This window comes from Kogia breviceps, chromosome 4 (genome assembly GCF_026419965.1).
Source record: "Kogia breviceps isolate mKogBre1 chromosome 4, mKogBre1 haplotype 1, whole genome shotgun sequence".
Taxonomy (NCBI): domain Eukaryota; kingdom Metazoa; phylum Chordata; class Mammalia; order Artiodactyla; family Physeteridae; genus Kogia; species Kogia breviceps.
Window position 1 is genome coordinate 51,668,639 of NC_081313.1, and position 14,431 is coordinate 51,683,069.

General features: G+C 34.6%; 1 protein-coding gene across 3 annotated transcripts in view; it reads right to left on the reverse strand.

Moving 5' to 3' along the window:
• The window catches only part of ADAMTS6 (ADAM metallopeptidase with thrombospondin type 1 motif 6), a 301,915-nt gene that overhangs the window by 269,246 nt on the left and 18,238 nt on the right, over positions 1-14,431 (reverse strand). For all 3 annotated transcript variants that reach the window (XM_067031055.1, XM_059062283.2, XM_067031054.1), the window contains exons 4-7: positions 12,406-12,574; positions 6,243-6,454; positions 5,718-5,801; positions 5,055-5,200 (exon numbers count right to left, since the gene is read on the reverse strand). In XM_067031055.1, coding sequence (XP_066887156.1) covers positions 5,055-5,200; positions 5,718-5,801; positions 6,243-6,454; positions 12,406-12,574 — 611 coding nt within the window. The remainder of the gene's footprint in view (positions 1-5,054; positions 5,201-5,717; positions 5,802-6,242; positions 6,455-12,405; positions 12,575-14,431) is intronic.

The following is a 14,431-nucleotide window of genomic DNA, read 5'->3' on the forward strand; positions in this document are numbered from 1 at the left end:
GAATCACAAAAGATCTCAAATAGACAAAGCAATCTTGAGAAAGAAAAACAGACCTGGTGTCATCACACATCCTGATGTCAAAACTATATTATAAAGGTAAAGTAATCAAAATAGTATGGTACTGGCATAAAATCAGATACATAAACCAGTGGAACAGAATCAACAGCCCAAAAATAAACCCATGCATATATGACCAACTAATCTTTGACAAGGGCATCAAGAACATACAATGGGGGGAAAGGATAGTCTCTGAAATAGATGATGTTGGGAAAACTCGATATCTATATGCCAAAAAAATGAAATCAGACCCCTATCTCACACAACTCACAAAAATAAACTCAAATTGATTAAAAACTTAAATGTAGGAATTGAAACTAAAACTCCTAGAACAAAACATAGATGAAAACCTCTTTGACATTGGTCTAAGCAATGATTTTTTAAATATGACACAAAAAGCACAGGCAACAAAACAAATATAAACAAGTGGGACTACATCAAACTGAAAAGATCCTGCATGGTATAGGAAACAATCAACAAAATGAAAAGGCAGTATAAGGAATGGGAGAAAATATGTGCAAACCATATAGTTGATAAGGGATTAATACCTAAAATATATAAAAATTATACAACCCAAGAACAACAATAAAAAATTCCAATTTAAAAATGGGCAAAGGATTTAAACAGACATTTTTCCAGAGGTAACAAAAATGGCCAACAGGCATATGAAAAGGTGCTCAACATCACCAATCATCGGGGAAATGCAAATCAAAACCACAATGAGATATCACCTCAAACCTATTAGGATGTCTATTATCAAAAAGATAAGAGATGACAAATGTATTGAGGATATGAAGAAATGGGAACGCTTGTACACTGTTGGTGGGAATGTAAATTGGTACAGCCATTATGGAAGACAGTATAGAGGTTCCCTAAAAATTTTAAATAGAACTACTATATGAGGCAGCAATCCCACTTCTGGGTATATACCCAAAGGAAGTGAAATTAGTAAATTAGTATCTTGAAGAGGTATCTGTACTCCACATTCACTGGGGCATTATTCACAATAGTCAAGATATGGAGACAACCTAAGTGACCATTAACAGATGAACAGATAAAGAAAAGGTGAAACACACACACACACACACACACAAACACACGAATATTAGTAAGTCACAAAAAAGAAAGAAATCTTGTCATCTGTGACAATGTGGATGAACCTGGAGGGCATTTTGCTATGTGAAACAAGCCAGATAGAGAAAGACAAATACTGTTTGATCTCAGTTATATGTGGACTCTTTAAAAAAAAAAAGTTGAACTCATAGAAACCAAGGATAGAATGGGAGTTGCCCAGAGTTGGGGGGGGGGGGGCGGGTAGAGTAAATGGGGAGATATTAGTCAAAGGGCACAAACTTTTAACTATTAAAAGGAATAAATTCTGAGGATCTAAGGTACAGCATGGTGACTACACATAATGCTATATGTATACTTGAAATTTGTTAAGAGAGTAGATCTTAAGCATTCTCATCCAAAAAAAGAAAAAAAAAGATAACTATGAGATGGATGTTAATTAACTTGATTACAGCAATCAGCTCACAATGTATGTACATCAAATAATCACACTGTACACTTTAAATATACACAATTTTGTTTGTCAATTATACCTCAGGGGTTTTTTTTGGTTTTAATTTTAATTTTTTTGTTTGTGCCTCACGGCTTGCGGGATCTTAGTTCCCTGACCACGGACTGAACCTGGGCCCTCACAGTGAAAGCACAGAGTCCTAACCACTGGACCACCAGAGAATTACCAGCCTCGGTTTTTTAAAAAATGGTTAGATAAAGCTAGCTGATATATAACAGATTTCACTATATATTATATATACATATATACTTACACATAAAAATAAACATAAATGTATATAAAAATTTTAAAATATATGTATATATTAATCATTTTTAATATGCTCTGGTGTTAATTCAATACTTTTGATACCAGATAAAAGAACAAAATTTTATTTTAAAATTTTCTTTATTTTCTTTCTGTCTAGTTATGGTGATCTGATATCTTTGTACAGCAGTTTGTTTTAAAATTATATCAATAAAATAAAATGATAAAATATCATTTGCTAAGAGGAGATAACATTTTGAGTTTTTATACTTTTTTCCAAAAGTAACTGTGATTACCTAAGTAACTAGATTCCAAATGGTTTTCTGCTTAAAACATTTAAATCCCTAGGACAAAATTTGTCCTAGTAGAGATAAACATATCCATCAATTTTTCTCTGGAATTCTTGATAAACACATTATATATTCTCCCTAGTGAGCTGACATTTTGAGCAAACATAAATCACGATCTTACCTGTAAATGGTGGAGTCACAACGCTGAACATGTTAATAAGTGAGTTACATGAAGCAATTTTCAAAGTTAATATAAAATTACCTATGGAATTCTCATAATTATTTTTACTAAAAGTAGCACTGGGATTTAAACATATGTTCAATTTCACAAATCAAAAATATGTAAGGGAGAGTCAAGAACTGGTAAAACCCCCAACCAATAAAAACTTAAATATTAGAGATAATACTCAGATAGTCATCTCATTTAGATAAGTCACTCAGTGGCCCTAATAATTCAAAGATAATTGTAGACTTTTAAGTAAGCTAAAAGTTAATTTGAGACTTCAATAACAATTCAAAAAGGCATTCTATACTGTCCCAAAGGGCATTTTTCTAACCTCCATTACATAACTAATCTAAAATGATATGAGGTATGAATTTTTTATAGTACTGTTCTTTAAATCCTGAGATAATTTCAAGTGCTATCTGAACATCAGGAGAAAAGTTTCAAAAGAAAATTTTGTGTTCAAATCTCAGACATCAAACAGGCACTCAAAGTAGCTTACAGAAGCAAAGAAGAGCACTGCAGAGGATCAGAAAAATATCTGGGCCAATTCAGAGTAACAAGTCAGACAGTTGAATGCTGTAGCCAGTACAAAGAAAGGGTGGCTAACTGCCCAGATGTATTTCCCTACTCAAATACTTATAAATGTGCACTCTTAGTATAACTCCTGTCATTTGATGCAAAAGTTAAAAATCCGAGAATTCCCTGGTAGTCCAGTGGTTAGGACTTGGCACTTTCACTACAGGGGGGGCCTGGGTTCAACCCCTGGTCAGGGAACTAAGATCCCACAAACTGGGCAGCACAGTGCAGGGCAGCCAAATAAATAAATAAATTGGTTTTTTTAAAAAAGTTAAAAATCCAATGCAGATACAATAAGAAAAATGTAAAGCATCAAGAGCCCACTGGGCATTGCCTTTTTTGCGGAGAGGTAGAGTTTTTTTGTTTTGGGGGTTTTTTTTGTGGTACGCGGGCCTCTCACTGTTGTGGTCTCTCCCGTTGCGGAGCACAGGCTCCGGACGCACAGGCTCAGTGGCCGTGGCTCACGGGCCCAGCCGCTCCGCGGCATGTGGGATCTTCCCGGACCGGGGCACGAACCCGTGTCCCCTGCATCGGCAGGTGGATTCTCAACCACTGCACCACCAGGGAAGCCCAGAGGTAGAGTTTTATAAATATAAGTACAGATGCCAATGCAAATATCTGTGATCATTCTGTTAAACATATATAAAAGATATTTTCCTCTAGTAATTTCATTGAAACTAATCATATCATATATATCTTTATACAAAAGTTTCTATATTTGCACAATTCCTAGTATATTTTTAACTCCTCAAATATATTTGGAAACCATGCCAGACCACAAGACCTGAGGAATTGCAGAATTTATCAGACTGACGTGTCAACACATATGAATATAGAACCTTAAAATGTTGGTTTTATTCAGCAAGCATATCATAATCAAAGTTTTTAGGTTTACAATGTGAGGTAGATGAAGTCAATATTAAAATAAGTGTAACTGTAAAAAAAATAAATGAACTCAGAAACTTTAACTCTACAACTCAGTTAACAGGAACATTTTTCAAAAAGCTAAATTCACATTATCTTACTGGGTCTCAAGATTCTGATCCTGTACACTTTATACTCCCCCCTCCACAGAGTCTAATGTGGAGTCAATGGGCACACCACAGATGACGCATATGTTAAATACTGCCTTGCAAATTAAAAGAAATAATCCACTTAGCCAAGATAGAATAACGCTTCCATTTTACTTATCTGTTTATTTGTCATTACTTGTTTTCATTTTTAAATACTAATAAGAGATCAAAAGACAAGCATCTTTAAATGATTTAATCATGGTTCTAACCAACCATGATTAGAGTATTAAAAAATTAAGACAGACAAAAAAGTATAATCAAAGAAGACAGGATCACCAGGGCTTGAGTCCTGCTCTTTCACTTAAATATTTTGAACTGGTCTCCTCATTTCTTACATGGGAAAAATAATAAGAATATCTACTTCACAGAATTGTTGTTGGAGAGTAAGGAGAAAATGGATCTGAATACAGTTTTATAAAACAGGAAAGAAATATATGAATTCATTGGGTTATCATCAAGTAATAATTTTGCCTGAGAGAAAAGCTATTCAATATATAGTATAGTAAATATGCTTCTTTATATCTCTTAATTAAAATATTTTTAATTAAATAAACATTCATCTAAGTAAACGGAGTAACCACCGATGTCCTCCTCCCTTTTAACAATTTGGAGGTAAGACTAATTAATATATTTTATAACCAAGAGTGATGACCGATTTTTATGTTTAAAACAGATTTTTCTCATACTTTTCAATCTTGCTTTCAGCATGTATTTTGTTCAATTAACAAAACATATATGTGCTTCCAGTTAAAATTTATGAATAGACCTTAGCAGAAGAAAAGATATATATTAAATTTCTAAGTCAACTCTAAATCTTTTCTCTTATTTGGTTCATTTAATGCAAACACAACAATACTGCAGTATATTCTTTCTCAGTGGTGAATAATAAATTACCATTTTGCTTTCTCTATACTCATTACCTGAATGAGGCTTTAGATAGAACCAAATATAGTTACAATATCAAACATAATAATCAAAGGTAAAATACTTGCAACAAACCATACCTAGTAATAAGAACTGCATTATCGTGGTGGGCAATCCCATTTTCTGGAATGGTGTTTCCATCACTTTGGTGGGAGAGAATGGATTTCTGCCATTTACAGAAGCTATCGAGGGACTTGTCTGCATGGTGGTTTATCTCCAAGTTTGGCTGCAATACAACATGCATACCAGAAATGTTCCAAACAAATTACTAAGGTCAGTTGTTAAAACTTTTGAAGGCTAAAGTGGGACTATAATTAGAAGTAGTGGTTTCTAGGAATAACCTCTTGCCAATTTTTATCTCTGTAATATTTGACCTAGAATTAATTTAGTGTATTATTGAACAGACATTCTTTCCAGTTCCAGCTTTAATGATAATGTGAATATATGTGATTATCAGCCTACAAAACCAACCAAAACCACTGTTATAAGGTCTGCCATGCAAATGCTCATCTTTATACTGAAACATATAGCTAACACACATACATATAGCTTTAACATGACATAAGAGGTATATTCTTGTAAACTCTTTCAGATTTGCTTAAAATATTAAATGCTTAGAGCTGAAAGTCATAGTCAACTAGAACTTTCTAAGAGGAACAATAATAAAATATATTATTCTTTAATACATAATTCTACAGTCTGTCTGTTAAGAGCTTTAGATTTATAAACTAACTCATTCTTACCTGATCTTCTGTGAGAACAATTAAACGGGCCACTATAATATTCACAACGTTTCCTAGGCTGGAATCACGGTAAAGTTTGGCAACCTGACCTCCAGAAAATAAGAAAAGACACAAAGTCAGACAAAAATCATAAGGTGATTGTTTGATTTTATTTTTAAAGTGGTAAAACAATTTTTCATCCATTTAACCACTGCTTATATAAAAAGATTATTTTATCCCATATCACTTAGAACTCTACCCTCAAGATGCCTTGGTAAAAGACTTGTTATACAAGTCCACTCCAAGAAAAATTGTCTCCTAAAGGTGAATTACAACATAGTAATTAATTAAGAGGGTGAGCTGATCTAAATGAACAATAAGGTTACCTTTAAATTTATTTTCTATGGAACTGAAAAAGTAATAGATCGATTCTTTCTTTCAATGAGTCAATTCTCAAAATCATTATTTCACAATAAAAATCCATGACCTTAGTCAAAAACCACAACAAACTATTAAGTTAAAATTATATAGAGGGATCAAACTTACAATATTCATCACACTCAAAATGTAATGTTCAATGTCTTTGCGGCCATGGTAGCCCACCATCATTTTGTCTGCCACTACTAATGTCTCCACAAACCGCTCAATGCTTACTGATCTCTTCTGTCTCTGGTGGATATGTATGCCATTAATTGGTAGTGAAGAAGGAAAAGCAGATGTGTCATTCAACCACCAAGGTTTGCCACTTCTTAGGAGGTCTACAATAAAAACAATTATCTAGTTCACATAGGTTCACTAATTAAACGTATTTATTCATGGAGTTTTCATGTAGACATACTTATCATAAATTCTCTAACACACTAAGATTTTTCAAGGTGAGGGAAGGGGATGAGGAAATGCAGTAGTGAAAAAATTAAACTTCAAATTTTTCAAAATAATCATATTACCTGAAAAAATTAATAACATTCAACTGTTCATGAAAACAAAACAAAATAAATCTAATAGTTTACTTTAAAAAAAGGAATCTTCAAATAATCATTCCATATTTTTCCAGTGAGTGATTACGTGATAATACTTTTAAATTTAGAATATGTACTTTAAAAAAATCATTTAAAGTTGTTTAAAAAGCAACTAAAGCATTGCCTTTCTAAACAGCCTAAGACAGTTCTGATGAAGAATATTAATGTTGCAAAAATCTATTCCTAAAATGCTTTTTGAGCATTTATTTTAAAGTAAGATGCTTTTATTAAACTATCTTAATAGAGCAATTCTATTCTGCTCTAGAAATCTCAAATCCAAAAGGCTGTGAATTATCTTTTTCATTTAATTTTGTATGCTACTATTTATCCTGACAAAGTACCCAAAGTATTCCTTTTCCAAAACCTAGAGGTCAATGGCATTAGACTGAGAGTTGAAAGACAATGATTCCGACATGACTCACTTTAAACCACATTTCAGTGTGGATTGCAGCTTTATCCTTTGATTTCTAGATATTTGGTCCTTCAGCACAGAGGAAACCTTTTAGTACTATGGCATTTGTAAACACTTGCCTCATTTACATTCATCTTCATTTAATAAACTTGAGCAAGTACAGGTCCTCTGTATACCTCACTTTCATATCCTTATATTGAACAGGAAATCTTTCTAATCGCCACTTACTGAAAAATTTAGTGACAAAAAGAGTAATCTATATAATCTACTTGACAGAAAGTGGCACTATACTGTTTTTCTTCAGCCTTTCCCTTTTAAAAATTACATTGAGTAAAGTTATAAATTTTAAGAAATAAGAGATGGAAATGACCATGAGAAGCATCAGTCAAATACTTTTGAAACTCATATAAATTAAATGGGTGTCTTTATTCCTAAAGGTCAAGAGAGGCAGAAATATACTACTTCTTTTTTTTTTTTTTTTTTTTTTTTTTGTGGTATGTGGGCCTCTCACTGTTGTGGCCTCTCCCGCTGCGGAGCACAGGCTCCGGACGCGCAGGCTCAGCGGCCATGGCTCACGGGCCCAGCCGCTCCGCGGCATGCGGGATCCTCCCGGACCGGGGCACGAACCCGCGTCCCCTGCATCAGCAGGCGGACTCCCAACCACTGCGCCACCAGGGAAGCCCTATACTACTTCTTAATTCAATAGCATATCCCCAAGACAGCCAGTGAGTATTCCCCTATGATCATTGTGGCAGACAGACTCTTAAGGTGGCTCCCATAACCTCCTGTGTCCTCATCTCCTCCCTTGAGTATGAGCCAGACCTGTGACTTGCTTCCAACCAACAGAGGACAGGAAAGATGATGGGACGTACCTGATTACATGTATATGACTACATACCTCTGTTACATAATATTGTAGCATCTTACTAAAGTCATTCCCTTGCTGACTTACAGGAAGGAAACAACCAAGTAGGTGCATTGTACATTCCTAGGCACTGCAGGTGGCCTCTGGCAAACAACCAGCCAGAAACTAAAGTTTTCAGTCTTATGACAGCAAGGAACTGAATGCTGCCAACAACCATGGGCATGAGGAAGTGAATTCTTCCCCAGTAAAGCCTCTGGATAAGAACCCAGCCCTGGCTGAGGTTAAATAAATAACCTATACATACACAGATTCCTGGTCCACAGAAAATGTGAGATAATGAAAGTGTATTGCTTAAGCCATTGGGTTTGTGGTAATATCGTTATGAGACAGCCAAATCTTTTCTGCCTTAACATTCTCCAATTTCTCTTGCTCAGTTTTCTGTGATCATGAAACCACTCGTGTTCAAATCATGCCTAGTCTTCTCCTTCCTCTGGCTGGACAGCTTAAATGTCTAAATACAGGAGAGAATTTCCACTATTTTGATAATTTTCACTCTCATTCAATTTCTCCTTATTTTTATTTGAAGTATTGTATAAAGAATAAGACCATGATTGGGCAACATAACATGTAGCAATAGTGTTTCTCATTTGATAGGATTTAGTATAAGGTAGCTGCTGTTATCATCATATTCACAATTTTCAACTTTTTAGCTTTTTAATTGTTAGTTTGCTTGGCTATTGCTCCATCAGAAATATATATATATACAGTGTCTCTGATGGACATTCATAAATGAAAAGATATAATCCTTATACTCAAAAGATTTGTAGTCTGATAAATATATGTAATATACACACATGCATACTGAATGAATAAAATCTAAAAAGATAACATCTTTAGTTTCATTCTAAAGATTAAAATCTTTCCTGCATGATTAAATCATTACAAAACAATATCTACATTTTATAATTGTCAATTGACTGCTTAACATTAAGTTTAATGATCTGTAATGAATATCTCTTTTAGTCTAAAATAAAATACACAACTGATTTGTTTTATTTTGTTTCAAAATAGAGATTAGTAGTTCAAATGATACTCATTACATGTGCTTTGCTCAGTTTAATTTTGGATTGAGTGTTGAATGTTAAAGAAAACATTCCTCCACAAACATATACAATAAAGAACTTTTCCCCCAAAGCCAAGTACATAGATCTCTGTCATCTGAAATATAATTTTGAGTTTTTGATCAATCTCAAAATATCTTTAATATATACAACAATGCAAAATTATCTCATTGATATTTTTATTTCTTTTTAAAATATTTATTTATTTATTTGGCTGCATTGGGTTTTATTGCGACATGAGGGATCTTCATTGCAGCATGAGGGATCTTTCGCTGCTGCGTGCAGGCTCTAGAGCACACAGGCTCAGTAGTTGCGGAGCAAGGACTTAGTTGCCCCGCGGCATGTGGGACCTTGGTTCCCTGCCCACGGATCGAACCTGCGTCCCCTGCATTGGAAGGCGGATTCTTAACCACTGGACAACCAGGGAAGTCCCTGATCTGGTTTATTTTTCATTACTCACTTACTACTTCTTGACGGTTGGCCATGTATTTATGTTTGTTTAAATGCTTATTTAGTTAACTGTCTCTCCTCACTAGAATATAAGATCCCTTGGAGTAAGGACTTTTTCTGCTTTATTTGTTGCTGCATACCAGCACTGAGAATAGTCTTGCATATGCATGCTAAATTAATATTTATTTAATAAATACATAAGTAGATAATGCAGGTATAAAGACAAAATAATATCTATATGAATAGACTATAAGAACATTCAGTTATCTCTGGGTGGTAAAAGAGCAACTTTCATTTTCTTTTTTATTTTTCTTTTTATCCTGTATTTTCTAAAATTTCTACAAAGAACAGATATTACTTTCATAAAAAATTTTTAATCAATAGCTTAAATCTAATTAGAATGGGAAAATTCATATTTGAATATGAGATAAAAATACCCACTGTCAAGAGGGTTTTTGTATCTTATATTCTGATATAAACTTGAGTTCCTGATTAACAGATTAACTGGCAATGTATGCCTATAAATGTACATCTCACTTGAACGACACTGTTGAGCTAGTATCACAATTAAGGTAGTTCTTAACCAGACATTTCTCAAACTTATTAAACATAAAGTGATTTTTTTTCCCCAATAACATCTAGTGACATTCCCATAGAATTTAGGGAGCTACTACTATAATCCCACTATTGGGAAGCCAGTGAAGGCGTGTAAGCCAGAATTAGGAGATAGACTTGACTAAAGACAGAAAAGGACAAACCTGGAGATAGGAAGACTAGATAGAAAGTCATTACAGTGTTCTATGATGGCATTAAAAGTAGATTTGGAGAACTGCCTGATTCATGCCTAAACCATTGAAAAATAAGGCTCTGCTTGGTAAATACCAGTTAGTAACGAAATAGGCACTTCAAAAGAGGATAACCTGAATCTCAAACAGTTAAGAGATACCTTTCAGAACATGATGAAATCTTTAAATATTTTTCCAAAAGGTGATCTTTAAACATCATGTTATGGAAAAAATGGTGGGAAAATTATATAACAATAAACAGCTAAATATGTGAATCCTAGTTTTTAAAAAATTTATATAAAGTTGTACTTATAGCCTAAATTTTGTTAAATATAAGATAAACTATTTCTATAATGTTTAGCTTCTTTATTCATTTCAAAGACAAATCAAACGTTTTTTCATTATTTACCATGATACTATATTTCATGCCTCAACTAGATTCACTTTAAGTGACCTTTTTCTAGTACCAATTATTCTTGACCAACAAGAACCTCCCATAATTAAAAGCCTCAGAGATTACTCAAGAAGAGAGTATGGAGAATGAGAACAGTCAGCTGAGGAGAGAACTCCAAAGAACACTTGTACGTGAAGCAGAAGTAAAAGAGCCTATAAGGATACAGAGAAGAAACAAGAGGGTGATGCATTCACTAATTCACAAGGCAACCCATTACATTTTTACAAATCTACCTGTTGAACCCATTCTATTTTTTATTAAATTTACTTGTTGGTGAACTTTTCTCTGTATTGAGCTGAAATCTCCTTCTGAAATATTCTGCTCCTAGTTCCAGCTACTAGAACTACATGGAATAAACCTACTCCTTTTTTTTTGTTTTTAATATAGTGGCTCTTTAAATGCTAGAAAAAGTCATCCCAATAATAATGATAGCTACCACTGTACTGAGTAACTAATGTGTGCTTGAAAGGAGTACTCAGAGAGGTTGGGTAATTTGTCCACAAGTATGCCAAAGCCCATGTTCTTTCTACTATGCTATGCTATATCCTCTATTTCCCTTCTCTAAATCTATCTCCATATGGTTGCCAGAGTAATCTTTTTAAAACCCAAATCTGATCATGTGATTTCTACTGCATAAAACCTTTCAGTGGGATTCCAGTATACTGAAGATAAACTCCTCGACACAGTTTACAAGCCCCCTGTGATTTGGCCACTTCTTATCTCTCCAGTTTCACCTCTTACAACCACTCCCCCCCAACCACTATGAATCTCACCCCTTCTCTAATATCCAGTTATATGAACTGTCAGTTCCTGGAATGTGACATTCTCTCTTTTGTTTCAGAACCATTGTAAATGCTATTCCCTTTATATGGAACACTCTACCCCTTACTCCCTCAGCTTAAAAGTCACTTCCTCCCTGAAGGCTTCTTTGACCACTAAAGGCTAGGTTTGTTGTCCCTATTATGTATTTCTATAGTACTCTAACTAACACTATCTTTGATTTTTTTTTTTTTTTTTTTGGTATGCGGGCCTCTCACTGTTGTGGCCTCTCCCGTTGCGGGGCACAGGCTCCGGATGCGCAGGCTCAGCGGCCATGGCTCACGGGCCCAGCCGCTCCGCGGCATGTGGGATCTTCCCGGACCGGGGCACGAACCCGTATCCCCTGCATCGGCAGGCGGATTCTCAACCACTGCGCCACCAGGGAAGCCCACTAACACTATCTTTGAATACTACCTTTAAGACTCTTCAAGTCTTATTCAAATGTTTAGATTCCTACCACTAGCATAAAAATATCAGGCAAACCAAACAGCACAGAGTACTATGGAACACCTGTGCATGAAAGCTGTAACTATTACCTGGATAAAATAAGGTTTCCCCTTCAAAGAAAAAAATATCAAATTTTACACAGGTTTGTATTTTACGTACTTCTTAACAGCTTCCAAAATTGACTTAAAACCATCAATAGGTGACATCTTTTAAGAGGACTCTGGATATTATCATTCTAATTACTCAAATTCCTATTTACTTTTATTATTAATCTTACCTTATGTGCCAGAAGAAAGTGGCAATACAAGACTATACTTTCTAAAAGCCCCACACTCACCCGAAACCCCACAATGAGAGTGATCATATAGATGACGTTGTTGAAGGGTAGACTTTTTGTAAATAACATGAGGATGGCCATTTTCATAACTAAAATGTTTGGAGTCTTCTGTGGTATTCTTTAATGGTTCAATAAAATATTCTTCATCTTCTGTAGCAATAACACCATGCTAAAAGAAAAAGAAACAAAGAATTTACCAAGAAGAATCATTTTAAATATTAATTAGTATTATTACCAGGAGTCAAAAATAAACTGATACCTCTCCAAAAAGGAGGTTAAAACACATGTTAATAGAAATTTAGTGAATTATCTATACTTGGCAAAACATTATATAAATTTTCCTATTCTTTAAAAAGGATGTTTAAATACCTTTACATGCTATGCCCTGTACTAAGCATAACACATACATTATTTCCTCTAATCTTCCCAATAACGATGTGAGGTAGCAGAGACCTCTGTATGTTCACTAAGACTTATTTCCTTTCCAAATTGTGCACACAACTGAACTGACTCCTATGTGTTTAGGTATAGCTTTGTAATTGAGTTTTGGCCAATAGAAAATAGGCAGAGCATATGCCTCTTTCAGGCCCAACCCTCTGAGAACCTCTCCAGTGGAATTCTCTACTCTCTCTGAGAAAAGGCCTAGGAAAGGTGGAAGCCAAAAGAGAAAGAACATGGGTCCCTGACTGACCTCATGGAAAGCTGTCCAATCTAGACACACATAAGGGAGAAATAAACTATTGTGATAAACTACTCCCATTTAAAGTTCTATGTTATACCAGTATATATGTCCTTAATTCATATATGTCCCATACATCCCCATTTTGCAGATGCAGTAATAGGTTCAGAGGTTAAGAACCTGCCCAATATTATATAGAGGTAAGTGAAGGCACTGGTATTCCCACAAAGCTCTGCTCTTATTTACAGTATTATATTGCCTTACATCTATTTACTTAGCCAAGTCCTACTTAGCTCAGTCATAGCTCCTCTTTAAAACTTTTTTGAGTCCAACTGCAGTAGCTTCAGCCTCCTCTGATCTCCAACAGAGCTTATTATTGCTATCATTTATTTTAAATTAATCCTATTATGCTTTGCTACATCTCAAGTCTTGAATCTGTATTTAAATTTGGTATAACTTTCCAACTGCATGTTTTATTTTCCCAACCATACTATTTGCTCTCTTAAAGAAAGGGTTTCTTGGTATCAGTTACACCCATAGAAAATGTCTCATATGTAGTATATACAGCAAATAAAACTTGCTGATTAAAAGAAATGAGATAGTAAGTTATCTACATCAGAAATAAGAACTTCCATCCTTGTCTAATAGTGTTTTCCTAAGAATGGCACATGTGAGGACTGTTCTTAACCCAACTAATTTACCCTGTAACACTGGATAAAACATAAACTCTCTGAGCGTATTTCCTCAGCTGGAAAAATGAAAGGGTTGGTGTAAATTAGTGGTTTTAAAACAGCACTCTAGGGAGCCCTAAGGGGGTCCATGGAAGTGCCCTTAGGGGACTTCCCCAGACAACAAAGGTAGACCTACATGGCTTGGATTCCTGGGATTAGGAATCAGCTGTGCTTTTATTAATCTATATATTAAGTTTCCACATAACATTTCATTTGAGAAAAGAATTTTGTCAATTTAAAAAGAAAAAAAAAGCTAAAAACCTCTGGTCCAGATAATCTCTAAGATCCCTTTGAATCTAAACCTCCATGATTCTGTTTAGAGAAATTCATGCTAAGTACCACATGCTTGGAAAGAGAAATAAGACATAATCAGAGCTGCTCTAAGTTACAGATGAAGTTGGCAGCCACCTACATGAAATGAGCTAAAGAATGCAAAAAACAAAAAAGCAGACCTAGTCACTTCACATTATTTTCACCACTGTTTGCTTTACTTTAAGGATATTAGTCCCTAAATTAAATGCAAATACTGACAGGAATAATATAATACGCCAGTAACAAACTCTAATACCTGATCATGAATTACTTTACCATAAAGATTAACAAAGTAATAGCAAAC